Source organism: Acipenser ruthenus, chromosome 4, assembly GCF_902713425.1.
Source record: "Acipenser ruthenus chromosome 4, fAciRut3.2 maternal haplotype, whole genome shotgun sequence".
NCBI lineage: Eukaryota > Metazoa > Chordata > Actinopteri > Acipenseriformes > Acipenseridae > Acipenser > Acipenser ruthenus.
In genome coordinates, this window is record NC_081192.1 from 32,517,075 (window position 1) to 32,537,047 (window position 19,973).

Genomic DNA, 19,973 nt, shown 5'->3' on the forward strand with positions numbered 1-19,973 from the left:
CCAAAAGTATTAGGAATGTTCTTAGGGACAGATACCTTTATGGAACAGAACTGGGAGGGCATGGTGGATAAAGTGAGAGGGAGGCTTCAGAGTTGGGGTGCCTGGACCCTCCCAAAGGAATAAAAGAGGAGTTGTAGAAGCTGTTTCTGGAGTTTTTTGGAGAGAGAGAGAGACATTAGCTGAAACCAGTGGTGCTGTATCTCTCCCGAGATGAAGGAAGGCAAGCGCTGGTCAGCATTGCTAGCAGGGTAGCAGCTTTCAGGATGATGGCAGTGCAGTGGCTCCTGTATGCTGGGGAAAAGGCTCACTGAAGGAAGGTAGCCTGCTTCTTTCTTAACAAGGTAGGGGGGATACACATGGAATACACATGTTTTTATTGACCACAGTACTCTGAACATTTCTAACCTGCTCCTATTCTATGCCAATATTTTTAAAATTTGGAAAACTGTAAATGATGAAGAGAGAGGAGAAGACTCTATTGGAAGAGCCTCTCTTATTTAACAGTCTTTTTCCAGCACATTGTCTTCAGTCACAGGCACTGTGTGCAAGGTAGGTGAGTGCAGTTGTGACCAGACTGTCCCACCTTATGTCTCCTGGGCTTTCACGCTGGCTCAGTGCTGCCGAATTGGGTGGCAGACTGAGTTGGCACTGTGAGAGATAGGTTGACAGGATTTTGGCTGAGATCAGGAGCTGTCTCTCTCCAGGGCTCAGAGATGACTCGAGGACAAGAGCAGAGTCAGATAAGACTTCCTGGTGTTGCTGGTGTTCCCCTGTGTAGATGAGGAAGAGCAGGAGGATGGAAAGCTGTTAAAAATATGCAATGTTAAAAACAAAGTTTTCCATGAGCTCAAGAGCAAAAGTCTGTATATTTTTAATATAAAGATAGCTTGTTTTTAAATATTAAGGGGGGTGTCTAACTCTAAATGGAGGGACCATCAGTCTGAGGGAGAGGAGGGAGTCCTAGTGTGGAGAGTCTTATATAAACCACCCTTAGATAAGAGAGCTGGAGACTTACAAATTTAGGCTACTTCATGGCATTTTGCCTACAGGGAGGTTCCTGCACAGAGTGGACTCTGCTAGCAGCTCTGTGTGCAGTTTCTGTGGACAGTTTTCCATACATACAGCGACTGTGAGAGACTCAGGCTGCTGTTTCACCTGACAGCTGCTGCAGGGGCTGGGGGTCTCTTTTACAAGACAGATTTTTATTTTTGGAACCTCCTATAGTTTTAAACGAAGGAGAACATGGGTTTTAATTAATTTTATTACAGGCCAAGCAAATTTGTCAATTTTAAAGTCTCGGAAGAACAAGCAGGACTGGCAGATGTGGTTGGCTGTTCAGAGTGCTGGTGGTCAGCAGGTTAAAGGTGGATTTCGCCTATTTTAATGTGGTTAATGATCCGCAGGGCTTTCAGGAGAGGTGGTGTGTGGGAGACACTCTGTGCTCTGTGTTTACAAAAAAAAAAAAAAAAAACTTCAAAAATATTTTCTGCTATTTATTTGTTATTTACTTATGCTGTATCATCTATATTTAAACAAAATACTATAAAGCCATAAACAGACTCGGCTAATAGTGGAAAATTATATGCCCCTCAGGAAGACTAGTGTTACCGACAGGGAGCTATGATACATGAAGCCACAAGCTGAGGGCATTGCACCCTGGAGGTAACAATAGTCTTCCCGAGGATCAATCATTTTCCACTATACCCTCCTCTCCAGTCCCTATTTAATATATATTATTAGAGACCCGTCGAGTATTGGCGACTGGCGAGTATTTTAAGTTTCACGGTGTATATATATTATTATTATTATTATTATTTATTTCTTAGCAGACGCCCTTATCCAGGGCGACTTACAATCGCAAGCAAATACAAATACATTCAAGTGTTACAATATAAGTCATACAATAAGAACAAGAAATACAATAATTCTCAAGTGTGACAAACCACAATTCAATAATACAGCAGATAATAGTGAAAGTTACATCAGGATATGATTAAGTAGTGATAGTTACATCAGGATATGATTAAGTACAAAATACTACAGATTAAACACTTGGCAGATTACAATATTCTGAGGTACAGGATTAAATGCAGTAAAATAGGGGGCAGATAAGAGCAAAATAAAGCATATTTAAATGAAGGGTGATAGTGTCCCAGGATACAACAGAGGAGTTCTACAGGTGCTGTTTGAAGAGGTGAGTCTTAAGGAGGCGCCGGAATGTGGTCAGGGACTGGGCAGTCCTGACATCTGTAGGAAGGTCGTTCCACCACTGCGGAGCAAGGGTGGAGAAGGAGCGGGCTCGGGAGGCAGGGGAGCGTAGCGGAGGTAGAGCCAGTCTTCTAGTGCAGGCGGAGCGGAGAGGTCGAGTGGGGGTGTAGGGAGAGATGAGGGTCTGGAGGTAGCTGGGTGCAGTCTGATCAAGGCATCTGTAGGCTAGTACAAGAGTCTTGAACTGGATGCGAGCGGTGATCGGGAGCCAGTGGAGCGAGCGGAGTAGTGGAGTAGCGTGGGCGAAGCGAGGTAGAGAGAACACCAGGCGAGCAGCAGAGTTCTGGATGAGCTGGAGCGGACGGGTGGCGGACGCAGGGAGGCCAGCCAGGAGGGATTTTACGATAGATATATATAGATATACTGTATATCTATCGTAAAATTTCAAATAATCGCCAGTCTCCAATACTCGCCGGGTCTCTAATAAGCCCAGGGGCTTCTGGGAAATATGGTAAATAGACGCCGTGTCTCTTTTAAACGCCAGGTTATGAATAATATAATGCGCGTCATACTGAATGTTCTAGTCAATACACACACGGCTGTACAGCGAGCTTACCAATATGTTTTTCAACAGCGATGAGAGACCCTGGGGCTCAAGATGAATGATAAGAAAACTGAATTAAGTATTTTAAGGTACACGTAATGCATAGTTTGTTTTGTGAGGTTATTCATTTTAAAACGAGTTGTGAAGCTTTTTTGAACGTGCTGAAAGTAAGTAAAATACAAACTTGTTTTCTGATATTAACAGGGTTGCCTTTTAGTGTATTTGTACGTGTGTTTTTTTTTTTTTTTGGTTGGTTTCTTTTAACAGTATTTCGTGCATTGAGTCTTGCAATGGATATTCGTATTTTGCTCCTTTTCCAGCGTTCTTATTTATCAATGTACACGTTATAAAAACACATTAGTCACGTTTGCTTTGATTTTGTGATAAAACTGGTACTTGTATTGATTTTATTGTTAATCATTAAACAGTTTGAAGCATTTTTGAGTGTGTTGTGGGCCAACAGTATGAACTTATTTTTCGTAACACACAGTATTTCATGCGGTTGTTTTGCAATGAAGATTCATTGCTGGTTAATTTTTCATCAATTGTCCATGCTTACCAATGTACACGTTTTGAGAGTGAACAATAAATATAATGTGTTAATAAAGGTGATACTTATTGATTTTATTCATTTTAAAACCATGTCTAAACGTATAACTACTTAAGATTCATATTTTGTAAAATACACTAGAATCACCATTGACAGCAAGTTGCATGAAAAAAATACCGGTCTCTTAAGAGCTGATGTAGATCAGCAGTCCCCAAACCTGTGGGTCGCGGAAGAGGGCATAGTTGACATGTGCACATATATTTATTAAAGGATTGTAAAGGACAGTATTACATTTTTTTAAATGTTTTTTTTTTTCTCCCTCACTAGATTTCTTTTTAGAACCATTGATTGGTTGTCATTTCGTGCCCTTTCCCCAACTTGTCATTCAAGCATTTTGTGTAGGCTAATTATTCATTCATTCATTTGATATTATGGTAACATCGCTGTAATAATAGAAAAAATGACTTACAAACACATATTTTTAAATAAACCAACTCTGCGAAACGCCCCTAAAAGTATATATTATTGTTAGGTAACAACATTTATAATAACCGTCACTTTGACTAGCATATACGCTGGCATTATCCTTTTATTTTGTTTTATTTTGCATATATTTATTTTATTCTCAACGCACCTCTTAATAAATAATTTGCAAATGTTTATAACAAACATGATTTTCAGAACTTGTATACAGTAGTTACTACAGTAGTCATTTTAGAAAAAAAGCTTACCTGCATGTCATTCACCTCCAGTGATAAGGTGGCAGTATTCCAATGACAGGTTACTTCTATTGCAATGAAAAAGTCTTGATTCCTGCAGTTATTTGAAATTAAATCAGTGCCTTTTGTTTTTAAAGTAGTACTTGTATTTAAATAAAAGCACAAAGGAATACCAACAAGGCGGCAGGTCAGTTGAGAGACGAGAAAAAGACGAAGTACAGAAAAAGAACGCTAAGCACAACAGTGTACAACACTGTTAAGTTTAAACGATGATACTTGGTCTTTAAGGTACTATTTTTAATCAGAAGGAAAGTAAGTATAGGATTAATAGTTTAGCCACTTATGGTTATGTATGTAAGATGTCCCTGGGTGGTGTGTGGTTGTAGGTTTATAGACAGACCCAGAGTCTCCAGTTAGGTATAAACAGTGTTATATATATATATATATATATATATATATATATATATATATATATATATATATATATATATATATATATATATTAGATGTTTTGTTGTCATCTAAAACTCCAATATATATATGACTTATTTTCATTATTTCATTATTTCTCATGAACGAACACACAAACAAATTTACTTGCCAAGAGTTGCTGACAAAACTCATGCGTCGTCATTGACGGGAGACATCATCATTTTCAAGGTATAATTCTGAACATGCTGTTCTTCAGATCACTGACCTAGTTCTGACCCCACTTTCTATGTCCACTTTCTATGTCCTGTTTCATGCAAATAGCAGCTACTTCAATTTTCTTTCCTTGTGCAAAATTAATTATCCTACCTTCTCTGCTCTGCTTAGTTAAAAAGCATGAAAAACAGCCAGAGTATTAACCTGCACAATTAGTCCTGTTTCTGTGCTACCACAGGAGTCTAAATAATTGGTCCATTTGAGTTCTAAATGATTTGTCCAGTAACATTAAACTGTACTTTGGCAAAACCATTTATTTTTAAGTAGAGACAATTATATGGGTGTCATTTTACATGTTATATAACCCTTATAAAAGTTTACCATAGTAAAAGCATAGCAAAGCGTAATAAACAGGGGTCGGCAACTTGTTTTTTTTTTTAAATGTCCGTCACCACTCGATATGGTGCTGACCCCTGGTAATAAAGGACAGTGAAAGCAAGGTAAAGCGTAGCAAAGCAATGTGAAGAACAATGAGGTATGGTAAACCGTATTAATTAACATGGTAAATCAGGGTAAATGATGGTTAATACATGGTATTACCATGGAAACAGCATGGTAAAAGTGAAAAAATACCATGGTAAACTTGTATAAGGGAAAACATAATTGGTACAAATGTGGAAAGACTTTTTTTATTAATCACATTATTTTGTTACCATTTGCTTATTAATGACTGGTTTAATGGGGAATCTGCTTTTTCTTTTTCACTTTAAACCATATAGTTAATATAATACAGGTTATTGCTTTTCATTTTAACTATTTCCGAGAGCACACAGGTAATAATAAATAAGATCTGAATTAGATTTATTTTCATATTTATTTGTATTAATATTGTTAGTAAATAAATAACTTTACATGTTGTTTCATTATATACCCACAAAAGAAGGAACACATACAACTGAAACTTTTAAAATGTATACTATCAATTAATAACAAATATCAACACATTATTTTAATAAACTATTGTTAAACTAATGTTAAAAGAAAGTAAGTGCAATATCTGTGTTACAAATGTGTAAAGAGGTTGCCAAATAATGAGCTGCATATTTATTTTTTCCACTTCAAAACAGCAGAGGTAGATTTGATGAAATTCAACATTGTGTACTTGTACAGTTTCAAAAGAAAAAAGATTAAAACAGCTATTGGCAGTTATTCTTACAAAGCTCTCTAATTCCAAAGTTGTGTATATCAGAAGAGGTTTCATTCTGTCATGATATACTGTAGAAGAAGATAAAATGTTTAAAGATCATTATATAAGAAAAATCCTTGTTTTGTTGTCATCTAAAACTCCAATATTTTGTATTGTGTGTTGTCTTATTAAAGAATGAACCAAGCCATCTGTTACATTTATACAATGCTTCCTCGTTATTTCACGATTCGATAATCCAATTAATTAAATTGACAATTAGGCTACGACAGTAAACTGTACTGTGTAAGTAAAGTGATTTTTTGATGTGCAAGTCAGATAGCAAATAATCTAAAAGTAATTTAAAAAAAAATTACAAGTACAGGTACAGGTGCAAATAATTAAGATAACTTGTGTATTTCAACACAATACATTTTGAACACAAACACAAGAACATTTTATTACACAGGGAATCGGAGGCCAGTATATCTAACATTTATTATACTCAATGTTATCATATGCTCATACATTATAGTACTGCCTATACACATAGATAGACATAGATATAGATATAGGCTAGACTATAAATTGGAAATACATGTAATTTAACAGACCCTTAGATATTCAAATTGCATCCCTGTTCTGTAATATATAGGTTGGATAACCTGCCACAATGGGTAAGACAGCAGACCTGACAGACTCTACTAGATGGCTAACTAACTTTGAATTTGATTTGGCTCAGCCTCTATTTATGGGTGCAGGATGTGCACCCATTGAAAAGTTATGCACAGTTAAAGTTTTGCTCAAGGAACATTTATGTATAGATAAGACAAACATTAAAAAAAACTGACCCCACTGGTCCTTATTTATAAATCTAGTATGTATTCTGTACTCAAGATATTATATTTTTTAACCTCCTTAGAGGACCATCTGTGGTCACTGGCCAACAATCTCCAAATATATCATTTTAATAGCATCTGTTCTTTCAGGAACCTGAAGCCTAATAGAATGTTAAACCATAATGTTTTATAACAGTCATCTTTTAGTTCAAACGATACTATGTTAAGTGAGGCTAAATTACCATATACACAATAATGCTGTTACTGTATGACATTGCTATGTCTACATACTTAATTAAAAAGCCTCCATATCACTCACTGGTGTCTCCGATAGACATTAGCTATGGCTCTATCACGTTCATTAGATAAATACATGAATGTACTGCACTCATTAGACACAGATATCCACCCTAAAACATCCTACACTTAGCTTATGTTGATAGCATGTCTCCCTGTGATGCCCATGATGATTATCTTGCACAAGATAGTAGAGTTCTAGGTAGTTTATACGTTTTGCAGTTCAGGCATGTTCAGTTTAATGATGTATTTCTTTTGTGCTGTGATGTAGCTGATTGGTGGGCTCACTAAGCCACAAGAGCATATTCATCAGTTTTTTCTGCACTTTCACTCCTCCGAGAGCTTGTGATTTGGCTTTCTGGGCTGGATGGTGTTTCTATTCCTAAAGGACTGCAAGACTGAAAGAAGAGAAATAAATGTACATTCACAGTTGTAATCTGATTATTTTTAAATGGTAAAATAGTGCTGAAGCAAGTCTAGATTTCTATATTGTAATCCATGTAACACAGTGATCTGGAATGAAGACATCAAACGCAGCAAAAAGGAAGCTAGCATTCTACAGTGCTCTGTGAATTTAGCTGAAGTTCTTAAAGCATTTTGAAAGTATTAACTTTTTTTAAAGAATGTTTTCACTATAAAAAGGCACTACATTTTACAGCTCACATATGAAAGGTTATTGTAAATACTTTTTAAAAATATAAAAAGTTGAAAAAGTAAAGCCTGCTACTATATGTTTTACTATCTTTAGTAATGTTAAACAGAATGATGAATATAGAGTTTAATGGTGGCTGCTGTTTAAGTCATGAAAAAAGACCTCATTGACATTTAAATATTCTTACCACCTATTGCTGCTGTATCATGTGTACTGTACACCATTAAACCATTAAAACAGTTGCAATTGTTTTGATATTTGTATCTACATTTATCAACTGGAGGAAGCTCTTAATGCTATTTCACTGAACTCACTATTGGAGAACATCTTATTATATCTTCTGAACATCATATTATTTTGCTTTTCTGGAAGTCCTGCTGAACCACATTGCTGTTTTCTCTTTTTCATTAATAGCCATCACTGTAAGGGACTGTTATAACGTTGAAATATGAGTGATTAGGCCATTTAAAAGACAACACTGTTCTCTAAAACATATATTACGATTATCTCTGTATACATAATGGTTATAAGAAACAAAAAATGACTGTTGAATCAGTACGTAATAACACTTGGAGCATTGTTAGGCACGAGACCACAAGTGCTTTTAATCTGGAATATGTTTTTTCTCACCTTTCTACTTTCCTCCTCCTCGAGCTCTGGCATCTCTTGATAGGGCTCCTCTGGTGTTTCCTGAGGGGGCTCCTCTGGTGTTTCCTGAGGGGGCTCCTCTTTGTTATCATTAATAAGATCTTCTTCATGGTCACTCCAGCTGGCAACAGTATCCTCTTCGGTACTTCCATCTGCCTCTTGGCCACCATGAACTTCACTTTCCCATTTGTTGTCTTCAACTAGCTCCTCATCCTTCAAAGTTTCTTCTACATCATCTTCTTCATCCACTGTTTCTGCCTGTCTCTGCAAAAAAACAGTTATATGTAAAGCGAACTATTTATTAAAGCATGGAAATGTATTAGATACATTTTCTTTGATTTGTGATTTATTTATCAAAATGTTCTGTCTTCTGTTACATTTAAGTGTCTAGGCCATTTATACAAAAGAACATAAAATGTGGTCTAAATCATTTAGAGCACAGGGCTGGCCTTTGTCTTCCAGAGGCCGGTAGCTCACTGACATCCGCTCTTTCTGGGTGTAAAAGAGGACGCTGGCTTGGTCGTAGGATCGGTGGATGACCACTTAACCTTCAGTTCTCATGAGCTGTGTAGGGGAATTGCTATGGTGAGGGTAAACAATTACTGGGCACTCTAAAGTTGACATTAAATTGTACATGTCCAATTTAATGTCAACTTGGCCTAACCGTGAATTAACCAACATTAGTTATTTTTTAAATCCTGAAATAGTGTTCATATTAGACACACACTGTAAGATCATGTCCATGCATTATATGATTTACCTCAAATTATGAGAATGTCACGTGTGAGTCAAGCAATATGAATGCTGCTTTGCTTATTGTGTTCTAAAGTTAGTAAAAGTGGTGCTGTCATATAATTGTCAAGTTATTATTATCGACCAAGGGTTTATATCCCACAGCACACAAGCATGAGTGCTTCACCATTGTGGATAGCGTGAAAAGGCCAGGTGGTGTTCTCAAGAGAACCTAAATATGCAGTAATTATAATTTAAGCATATGTAACAGGCAGATGCTGGTGCAACCTGCAAACCTTGCAGTAGTCAGATAAGATTATTTGAGCCATCACATTACCTCATTTGTCCTGCCAGGATCAACAGTGTCCAAAACAGCTGTGTGTCACACAACTGAAGGCCAACATTTCAAATCGCAGTTCGGTACTATACTAAACAAAACTATATTGAAGCCATAATTGTAAGCACTTAATAATAAGTACAACTTTTTTGAAACTGAGAAAAGCGCATATGAAGATCTTAACATGTTGTAATGGGGTTAACAGGTTCTTGCTCTGACATAGGTACAATACGTGTCTGGAGGGTTTGAAACTTTTACACATGAAACTTCAGTATTTTTACACATGAAACCATTTAACTAACTTTACAAGACAAGATAATTAGGGATAACCTGTACTTGCACTGGTTTCCATTAAAATGTCAGAATAAATGTACCGTATTCCTTCGAATTTTTGCTCCTCAAAAATAGCCTGTGTCTTAAATTCTAGTACCATATAGTGATGCGTGTATTAAAGTCACCAACAAAAGACGTAATTACCCAAGTACACAAACAGAAACGGGACTGACTGCAAAGAAAAGATGAACAAATCATCCATGACACAGACAGCCATTTTCAAAGAAGCATCATTAACTTCCTGAGGAATTCAAAGATAACCTTTTACAATTTCAGCATTTCTAACAAACAGTACCAGCTTGGACAGATCAGAAATGCTGAACAGACCCCCGTATTTTTTGACTTGCCAAGCAATACCAAAGTTCACAAATTGGGAGAAAAACAGGTGTGAGTAATTCCAAAGCAGTATTGTGATAGGTAGACCATGTCGCTGATTCTTGGAGTGCATGTGTGCATATGGGGGGGGGCTCAAAAAGTGTCTGTGCTACAGCTTGGTGCCACTGCATGGCCATTGCTACACAGACGGGCACTGAGCAAAAGGTTGTTTACATCGAGGATGAGAGCATTCACTCCATGTAGAGAACTACTACGGAACCCTTAAACTGCAAGACGGTGCCCAGCCGAGGCCTTGTGAAGAGGCTGGGACTCCGGGAGCCCAGTAGTAGGTTAGTTTACGGGAGGTGATCCCAAACCGGGTTTTCGTAGTATAGTAGGTTCCTGGAGCGGGACGTCTCTTTTAATGAGGCTAGCACGAATTCCAGAAAAAAAAAACAGTAGTGGCAGGAATACCTGCAGAAGTCAAAGATATCCTAAAGATCTGTTTATTTTACTTTTTAAAAATAATGATTTATTTTAAATGTTTTTACCGGTAAAACCTCCATTGATGTTAGATTCAAGTCTGAAATGAGACCACAGAGATTAGTTTCCCACTCAATCCTATTGGTCCTGTTGAAGGACCAGATGGGTCCAAACAGTAAAAGCCCATTGAAACTCAGCATGCAAAATGGAAGAGATTACACTAGGAATGCCTATGGTTTTTACTTTTTTCTGACAATTGACAAAACAGAGCTCCATCAGAGATTTTTTTTTTCTTTCAATAGTGACAATACATAAGCTAAGGAAATATACATAAAAATAAGAACTAATTTCTTACTGGGCTTATTATACACCTACTAAAATGTTTGAGTAACAAGAAAAATGAATAATGTGTCATTCAAATGGTGTGTATGACTGTAAGAAAAGATCACAATGTGCAATGGCCAGTGACTATTATCAAAAAAGGTAAGCTGAACAGTATATAAAGGGTTTGCCGCCTAAACAGGACAATGCTAAGCATCAAAATTGGCTTTTCAATGACCATCATTTAAAACTATCAGTAGACCACATAATGTAGTTAATTATTTTCCTCGGCATAGGTTGGCATTTTAATGGTTTAATGGTGCTAAGTGCAAATTAGGCATCAGAGATAGGATACTGTCCATTTAAAAAATATGATGCTTATCTTTGGGATTTGGACCCTTGATTATTGTGAATTATAATCTCCAACATAATGGCACCTCTGCTTAGCTTTTTCCAGGAATAACATACAGTAGTTTCAAAATGAGCTGGTTCTCCACCGAGTTACAGCTGTACATGGCTGGAAATAACCAGCCATCCACCTGTCCAGGTCACAAAACTTCCTGCAGGGGCAAGGTATAATTACATGTTACTTGTTTCAAATCAAGGCACCACAGGGACAATGCTACACTCATGATTGCGCTTTCCTTCTCTTTTGAAAGTAAGAGATTTCATTTATTCTGGGAGCCACTCATTATGTTGAGAGACTGGGTAATTGTGGCAATGTGCTCCGCCCCTGTGTGCATTTCTGTGTTGTATGTTGCGTGTGTTAATGTTGGTGTATAGAGATTGGTACACGGGATATAAACGGGTCTGTGTTTCACGTGTATTTAAAAAGGTAGATTTGTATTTAGGCACGAGGATGGCACAGATCACTTCACGTGCTGGTTAAAATGTAATGTGTGGTCACGGGAGTACACTTAATTAATTCACGTGCAGTTGTACCGAGATTCCAATTGAATGATTGACTAGCAATCGACTCTCGGTACAACTGCATAAATAGATGCACGTTTCATTCACTCGGGGTTGGGTGTTCGGTGAGTGGAGAACGAGTGTGGAGAAGGAGGTAAAAAGAATAATAATAAGAATAATAAGAAAATAAGTGTCTCACTCACCATGTTTTGTTTGTCTGTCCGTCTGTTTACTGTTTAGTACGTTTTGTTTGTCTATTTTATTTTGGCGTAGAGTGCCGTGTCCTGTTTTTGTGTTCTGTTTAAACCTTTTATTTTGTTAATAAACGCTGAGTGCTACCATTTGCACTCAGCTACTCATCACCACCGTCTGTCTGTGTGTTTCTTCCGGGTCTGACGTGTCACCACTCAGCCAGCCTTGTGACAGTAATTTAATTTGAACACTTGATTTTGGCCATTTACTGTATAAAAAGACTAAAGATATTATAACGTTTCGTCAACGTTTTTGGAGTGAAATAAGATGGGGAGACCAGGTGGGATCCAAAAATCTGACCAGTTTATTTTTATTTATCAACTGGAGGAACAGCGAATCCATGTTTTGGCTGGGGTTCACGCCAAAATAATAAACTCCTATTATTATCTTCTCTATTGTCTTTTCACGCTCCCTCACTTTCTGCGATCTTCTTTTCTCTCAAACACTCTCAAACACTACCTCTCTTCCACAGACGCACTCTCTGGTTCTTCTTACTCCTTCACAGTTAAGGCCTTCTCTTTCGGCTTCTCTCTCTGTTCCTCAGTCTCACAGCAAGCAGGGGACCCAATAGGAGGGCAGGCCCAGAAGTTTCTGGTACGTCACTACCGTTAGTGCTCTGTTAAGCTGAACGAGCTCCAAGCAGGCAGCTATTCTTTGCACTCTGCCGTCAGACAGAGTGGCCAGCATGAACTCGAAGTCAAAGCACAGAATGAAGTCCAAGCACACACTCCCAGATAGGAGGCTGCCTGGGAAGGTGTCAGCTGGCTCTTTGCATGATTCACCGCAAGACCCAACTGATGGAGGTGACCAGTGACAAGTTCTGTGTGGGCCTCTGCCTGTGCTGGAGACTTGGCACAGATCAGCCAGTCGTCCAGATAATTGAGTGCTCTGATGCCTTTGAGTCTCAATGGGGCCAAAATAGCTTGCATTCACCTGGAGAAGGCACGTGCAGCTAGGGAGAGGTCGAATGGCAAGACACAGAACTCGTATGCTGTTCCCTGAAAGGCAAACCAAAGGTACTTCCTGTACGCTAGTTTCATGTGGATGTGGAAATAGGCATTTTGAGGTCCACCATGGTGAACCAGTCGCCTGGCCTGATTGATAGGTGTTCTGGGTCCTTTTCAACGGCGACAGTCGAGTCACTAGTACCAAAACTGCTTTCAGAATTTTCAACAGCTAGGAATTGTTTGGCTTCAGAGCTCAAACTTGCTGATGAAAGATATAATTTCTTTCCAGAAAGTAAAAGAATGTTTGATTTCTAATGCTACATTTTGTACAAAATAAAAGTAAATTACGTAAAGTTGTAAAAATAAATAAAAGGCCAGAACTTCCGTGACTGATCTGTTGCTGAGTGTAACCAGCCGGTAGATTATGTGCATGTCAGTTGTGGTGGTCGTGCAGAATTCTGGGTTAAATGTTAAGAAGAGATTCTACCCATAGCGGCGCTTTATATAATAAATTGAAATATGCAATGATTTAACCCATGGTATAGCCAGGATTTGCTTTTGACAGGAGAGTAGGAGTGAGTAAACTCTTTATTCATTAAATGAGAAGTGGGTAAACACCATATCCCCGAAATGAGAAGTGGGTAAACTCAGTTTACCTGCATATACCATCAAGTACATGAGTATCTGAATCTGGGGGTACATGGAGGCATCTGTCAGTCTGTATGTCAAACCTACATTTTTACATGTGCACACAGTGGTTGCACTGTAGGTAATATACTTTTATGTTACTGACACGCCAATTGCTAAATTTGGCAAATCTAAGTGTGGAGTGGCAGTCTGGCTCTGGAGATGTAATGTTAACCTTGAGAACATTCATTATCCCTGTCACTGTCTATCTTCCACAATTTTAATAACAGTCTAGGAGACAAGGTTTTCATTCACTCTCTTAAATCTGCAATTACTGTGAACCTTTCTAACTGGGGGATGGGGATAAGCTTTGGAGGTACTAAGAACAGACAGGTCATCGGGGTGTTGAATGCAGTAATCCTCTCATCTGATCAGTCAAAGTTCAAAAGACTAAGCAGTCATAAAAGCATGAGTGTGATTCGACAATTAATTTTTTCTCTTGCTTTAACCCCCTTTTCAGCACAGCATGAGCCTCAGAGGAGCGGCCTGCTGGGTTCCAAGGGCTTGTACTATTGTACTTGCATGACCTGGCTGCACTCCACCCAGAGGTATGAGAAAACACAGCAAGTATAGATCCCTATGGCGATATCTTACTAAGTGACTGATTTACTAAGCCTCCAGACACTCCGCCCCTGACTTCTACCTAGATGATTTCTGCTGCAGGGTAAACTCACCTAAGGGGACTTACTAGCTATTTAAAATGTAGTTACTACAATGGTTTAAAACTGGCCTAAACACCACTGTCATTCAGTCCTGTCTCATATTTTTTTTTTATATGGACTGATGTCCACTTGTGAACTGAAAAGGGGTGATCCCAACCCAGGCCTCACTTTAATAAATGCTGACCTGGTCAACTGGAAGCTCCACTTGCAGGTCTTCATCTTCTTGAACCTCCACGGCTCCTCTTGTCTCAAGTTTCTCCTCGTATGCCTTAAACACACCCTCTTCTGCAAGAAGGAATACAGAGAGGGATGGAATATGTTGAAAGCAGTACAACAGTGACAGTATGTGGGGAAAGGGAGAATTACAATATAGATCCATAATGAACAATTATATCAAACCAAACCCTTCTGCTGAATCTATTATACTGTGTATCTCAAGACGAACAGACAGTAATAGTAAAATAAATCCCATGTTATGCAAGTTGGCTTTAAGAATTTAGATTTTGCTTGTTCTAAAACCCATAGCAAATGCCTTCCAGCTAGGGCTTAGCAGCAGTTGTAAAACAGAGGATTCTACCACCCCCAAGCTTCTGAGCCACACATCTATCCCAAAACGAATGTTTTTCTTGTTAACCAGCCCATGAAAAAAAAAAAAAAAACGATAACCATGTCCCAAACAAGTTAAAATAAAATAAATAAAAACAGATAATCCATTTGTCAAAATAACAGGATTACCGTACTACCTTTTTTTCCTACTTTTTATATAACTTACTCTTGTTTCACACTTAGAAAACATGCATTTTATTCTATTCGCAAGAATGATCACAGATTTAGAAATGTTTCAAACACAGACTCCCGTAATAAAAATTAAGATTTGTTTTCTGAATAACAAGTATGTTACCCAATGTAGCCTCAGGCACAATAAAGATCAAAGGAAATATATACTCAACTGGCAATGGCTTGTGTTATATTAGATAGTCTAAGGTGTTATAATATAGCTTAAGGAAAACATTTTGCATTACTGTAAAATAAATCAACAAAATCCATTCATCTCATTTATTTTTTTCAGGTCTAAGTCAACACCAGTGTAAAAAGTAATCCTAAATCCTAAGGTATTCTAAATCTACAAATTACTGAAAAATGAAAAATTACTGAAAACTATTATGAATCACACAACCGTTTAATGTATTTTCTTGCCAACCACAGAAATCAAGGCAGTGTCAGTATTTCAGTTTTATCATCAAAATCCTATTGTATGCTCTGATAAACAAGAAAATTACATGAATGTTGTAAATGCTTAATGTTTTCTAAATTCAAATAACTAGTAAATCAATATATTTTAAATAATTAAGCAAATGAATTAATGTGTCTCACATAAGCTCCCTTTCCTCCCTAAAAATCATTGCTGCCCAAATTATAACATTTTACCAAGGCATTTAATGCATTTCAAATGTGAAACTGATTGAAGTTTAGCAGTGAAGATAAAAAATCATTGCAATAATGGCCTTCTTTGAATATTTTATGGAAATCGGTTGAATTTATTAACTGTAGTCTAAAGCACTGTGTGTAAGCAAGAAAGTTAATGCGACTATAAACATTTTTAATGTGATTTACCACGAGGCAGCCTCATAAAAATGCTAAATCAAATGAAATACAAAATGTAAAAATCTTTAGCCCATTAAATCCAATAGATTACTGTGAGCATTGAAGGTGGCTGAGTGCTTAGTGCCTGTCTCTCTGTAGCACAACTTTCAAAGAAATTGCAGTCTGTATCGTCACAGAATGTCCATTTACATTGGAAAGTCATTATCTGTTCAACAGAAATTCATTATATGTGCCATGTTTGTTTCTTATTAAAAACACAGGAATAAAAGCAGATATTAAAAATTATGTTTGTTGTGCCCAGTGATTGCTTTGGTTCGGAGCATCAAGCGTTTAATCATTTACTTTTACTTCAGAGCAAATTAATTTCCAAAATATATTCCTGACCTCTGACTGTACTCATTGGTGCTCTTTGAAAAGTGCTGAAATGTGATTCCACATGGCTACCTCATTTTATAAATCAGACAGGCCCCATATAATGGCAATAAACAAATCAATAAATCAATACATTATTTTTGTGGGTTTGGATGGAATAAGAACCAGTAATAAAAACTAGTGAGAACTGTAAATGCGAAGCAACACAACAGCGTTTAGACAGAAGCACATTTCACTTCCTAAGTTATAAAGTGTTCTGTGTGACCATGTCTTCTGCACATTTAGGGTACAAAACATAAATATTCATATGGTCTGTCCTCTGTACATCTTGCATCTTCGTTCTAACCGGGCAGGGGTCTGTAAAGCAAATGTTGTGATCATACAGGGCTTATCATACATATTCATAAACATGTCCCCACCCCTCTGAACCTGTGACGGACCGCGCAGGTAGAACAGATAAACCAATCAAAATGCAGAACTTTGGCAGAGGAGTTGGGAAGCAATTAAACATTTCTGATTGAACAGGCTGGATTAAAGCCACTGATGTTGTGAATTCAGAAGATATTGACAGGAAGACCCAATAACCGATGTGAAACGAAAACTGATTTATGACCAGGGTCAAAATATGTTAAAAATAACAAAACAATCACAATTAGGTTGATAAGATACTGTAGGAATACCTACAACAAAGCAGAACACCAGGGAAAGTAATGTGTTGTGTTTTAAACCCTCAGCCTGTTCAGTAACACTTTAAAGTAGCTATTAAACGGTGTAGGTTTCTATTGAATTCAGCAGATGAATTGAAAGAAGGGGATTAATAGTGCCGACGGCCTAGACAATCAGGTTCATTTTACAATATCACATTTTATGCATACATCAACTTCAGAATGTTTACAGATACTGGAATAACACAATGATTTATTCACAGAGCGCAGCAGAGTGTGACAGAGACAGTATTTCTGCTGCATACACTATTCATGATATTAATGTGGTATTGTGTCAGTCAGTTCAGTAACTCCTGGTATCAGTTTATTGACTTAATCTTACATAGCAAGATGTAAAATATACATTTAAATAATGAGAATATCATATTTCAACTGTTCTTTATTGGCAATTGTATGAAAACACCAAAACAGCATTTCAAGATATAGTTCGAATATACAGGGAGATTACGTAGACAATCCCTTAAACATCATTCCACTGCTGACCATGATTATTTCATGGTCATTAATAGTATAATGATGACTGTAGGACAATGGAGTTTCAGTACATGGCTGTACATCACAAATGATGACAGGTTAAACAATGGTCATGCTAATGGTTCATGGACTAACCATGATAAATCCATTTGTCTTAACTGCTATGGAATAAAACTTGCAAACCAAACTGAAAGATGGGATCCTTCAGAGGTCATCTGTGTCCCTTTTTATAATGCTTGCTTTTTTTTTGTTTTTTTTTTATTAATATTATCTTCTTGACGATGGAACCCTTCTCAAACGGGTGCAAAAAAAAAAATGTCACCTTCCATGTTTACAAGCGTTTTCAGGCCATTTCTTTAGCAGCTGCAATTTAATTTATTTTCGATGCTTCGCTGTCCACTATTTCACATACATGTGAAGATCCTTCAAATAATGTAGACCTATATTTTTCTTAATTTACAGCTTAGTAAAAAAAAAAAAACAAAAAAAAAAAAACGCATGTAACGTATTCCACATTACACATAATCATATATTCTATGATCATATATGGTATAAGGAGATCTTATTCTATGCTTAAAATTGCAATACTTGTACTAATAAAAGTGTAATAATAATATCAAATTCTCAGTGCAAATCTCCATTTCTGAAAGAATACTATTTTTAGCATTTAAAAATGCATTGATTTAAATGGTCGCTTTACCAACGGACAACATGTTATATGAAATCCAGTTGAACTTGCTTACCCTAAATTATGAAACACATGGCACAAAAGGTTTTAAAAAAGCTTTAATTACAGGACACAGATTAGCTCTTGTTAACAGGCTGACCGAGTTTAGTACAAATACTTTATTTTTTTGCCAAATTACCCTTTGTATTTTTTCATTATGAAAGTTTGTTGTTTTTAAATTGGATATTTTTATACAATTTTAGTTTTACAATGGAAAAATGACCTATATTTTATTTTTGTAACAATTAGTGTGTGAATCACTCAGAAAACATTGTTGTGTGTTTGTCTGAATTAACATTTCATCAACATAATAGGCTCTCTGTATTTATTGTTTGTTGTTTTATGAATGAGTATGAAATCGTCTTGGTGCCCTTGGGTTGGATTAATATTTTGCCTTTTTGCCCCCTAGAACTGCCTTGGTGCCCCTGACGTTTCACACCCAGCGGGGGAGGAAGATGACTCAAGGTTTGACAACACGGTTAATGATTTAGGAAAGGAAACGGATATGAGAATGGAGAGTACTTTGCAAAGGACTAGCTCAAGATCTGCAGTTAGCAAAGACATGGAGCAGAGCTCCAGGTTTATGTCTGTGGCTGGAGCAAAGAGACAACAGTTAGGGGTTTGAAGATTCATCAAGGGAGAATGACATGCTTGAGGGAGAAGGACAAGGGCCTTGCATTGATCAGCACTATTTATGAAGTCAGTCAAGTCAGTTGAATGAAATCCTGAGACAGGAAGCATACCACAGTTCGCAGGATATTAGCACCCCTGTCATAGACATGAGGAGGACTTGCATGGATACAGCTGGTGATGAACCTAAATTATCCTTGTGAACCTGGTCAGACAAACCAGCATAAGAGAGAAAAAAAAACTCAAAGGGCACAAGCCTGGAGTTAAATGGCCAAGAGCTTATGAGAAAACTGCGTGGGACACAGTAAACACGGATCTGTTTTGCACTGGAAAGGTTAGGTGGAACAGTTGAAAAGAAGCTAGATAAATTTAGGGATACCATCTACGCATATGGAAGCGAGAAGTTTGGAGTTGAAAAAAGAAAGGAGAAAGTACAAACTATTCCTTTAAAGTCTAGACGACAGCAGGAGATTGAGTGCTTAGTTAGAGAAAGGAGGCAGCTGAGGAAGCAATAGAGGAGAGCAGAACAAAGTCAGAAGGAGGCACTCAATCTCTTACAAAGGGTCATAAAAGAGAAGCTTGCAACATTGCGCAGAGCTGAGCGCCTATGGAAATGCTGCAAAAAGAAGGAGCGTGTGAGAACTAACTTTTATAAAGACCCATTCAAATTTGCAAAGAGGTTATTCACCAGGGAGAAAAATGGCACTGTGTAAGGGTGTGGGTATTCACAGAGGGAAAGCCTACACATCCTCTCTCCCACCTCTCTGTGTCACTGCCATGACTGACCGGCAGATATTGCAAGGCTGCTGCCCTCTTCCTGCAGCACTATGAACGCACCAGATGAGTCAGCACAGATCTTCCCCCTGTTACAGGTACACTAAAGCAACCAAGTCTGAGCTGGAGAGATATCTCGATGAAACGCACACAGATTCAAAAAGGCAGGAGCCCATGTCGATTCCTTCAGTCATCCCACCTATCAATCCACCAGAATGCCAAATGGAGGAATGCGCACCTAAGTGGAAAGAAGTAGAGCAAGGACGTCATCATCTCCTGGGCCTAATGGAGTTCCGTACAGAGCGTACGAATCCTGTGGAAATGGTTGAAAGTAGCACGGGAA

The 19,973-nt window shown here is 37.6% G+C and overlaps 1 protein-coding gene across 2 annotated transcripts in view; it reads right to left on the reverse strand.

Annotated features, from left to right (window-relative positions):
* Positions 1–5,528: 5,528 nt before the first annotated feature.
* LOC117400758 (doublecortin domain-containing protein 2-like) overlaps positions 5,529–19,973 on the reverse strand; it is a 55,113-nt gene continuing 40,668 nt past the window's right edge. The window contains exons 8-10 of one of the 2 annotated variants that reach the window (XM_059022299.1): positions 14,508–14,608; positions 8,328–8,603; positions 5,529–7,443 (exon numbers count right to left, since the gene is read on the reverse strand). In XM_059022299.1, coding sequence (XP_058878282.1) covers positions 7,333–7,443; positions 8,328–8,603; positions 14,508–14,608 — 488 coding nt within the window. In that variant the 3' untranslated portion in view covers positions 5,529–7,332. Of the gene's footprint in view, positions 7,444–8,327; positions 8,610–14,507; positions 14,609–19,973 lie in introns of both variants that reach the window. The other variant, XM_034001084.3, reaches the window with a different exon arrangement.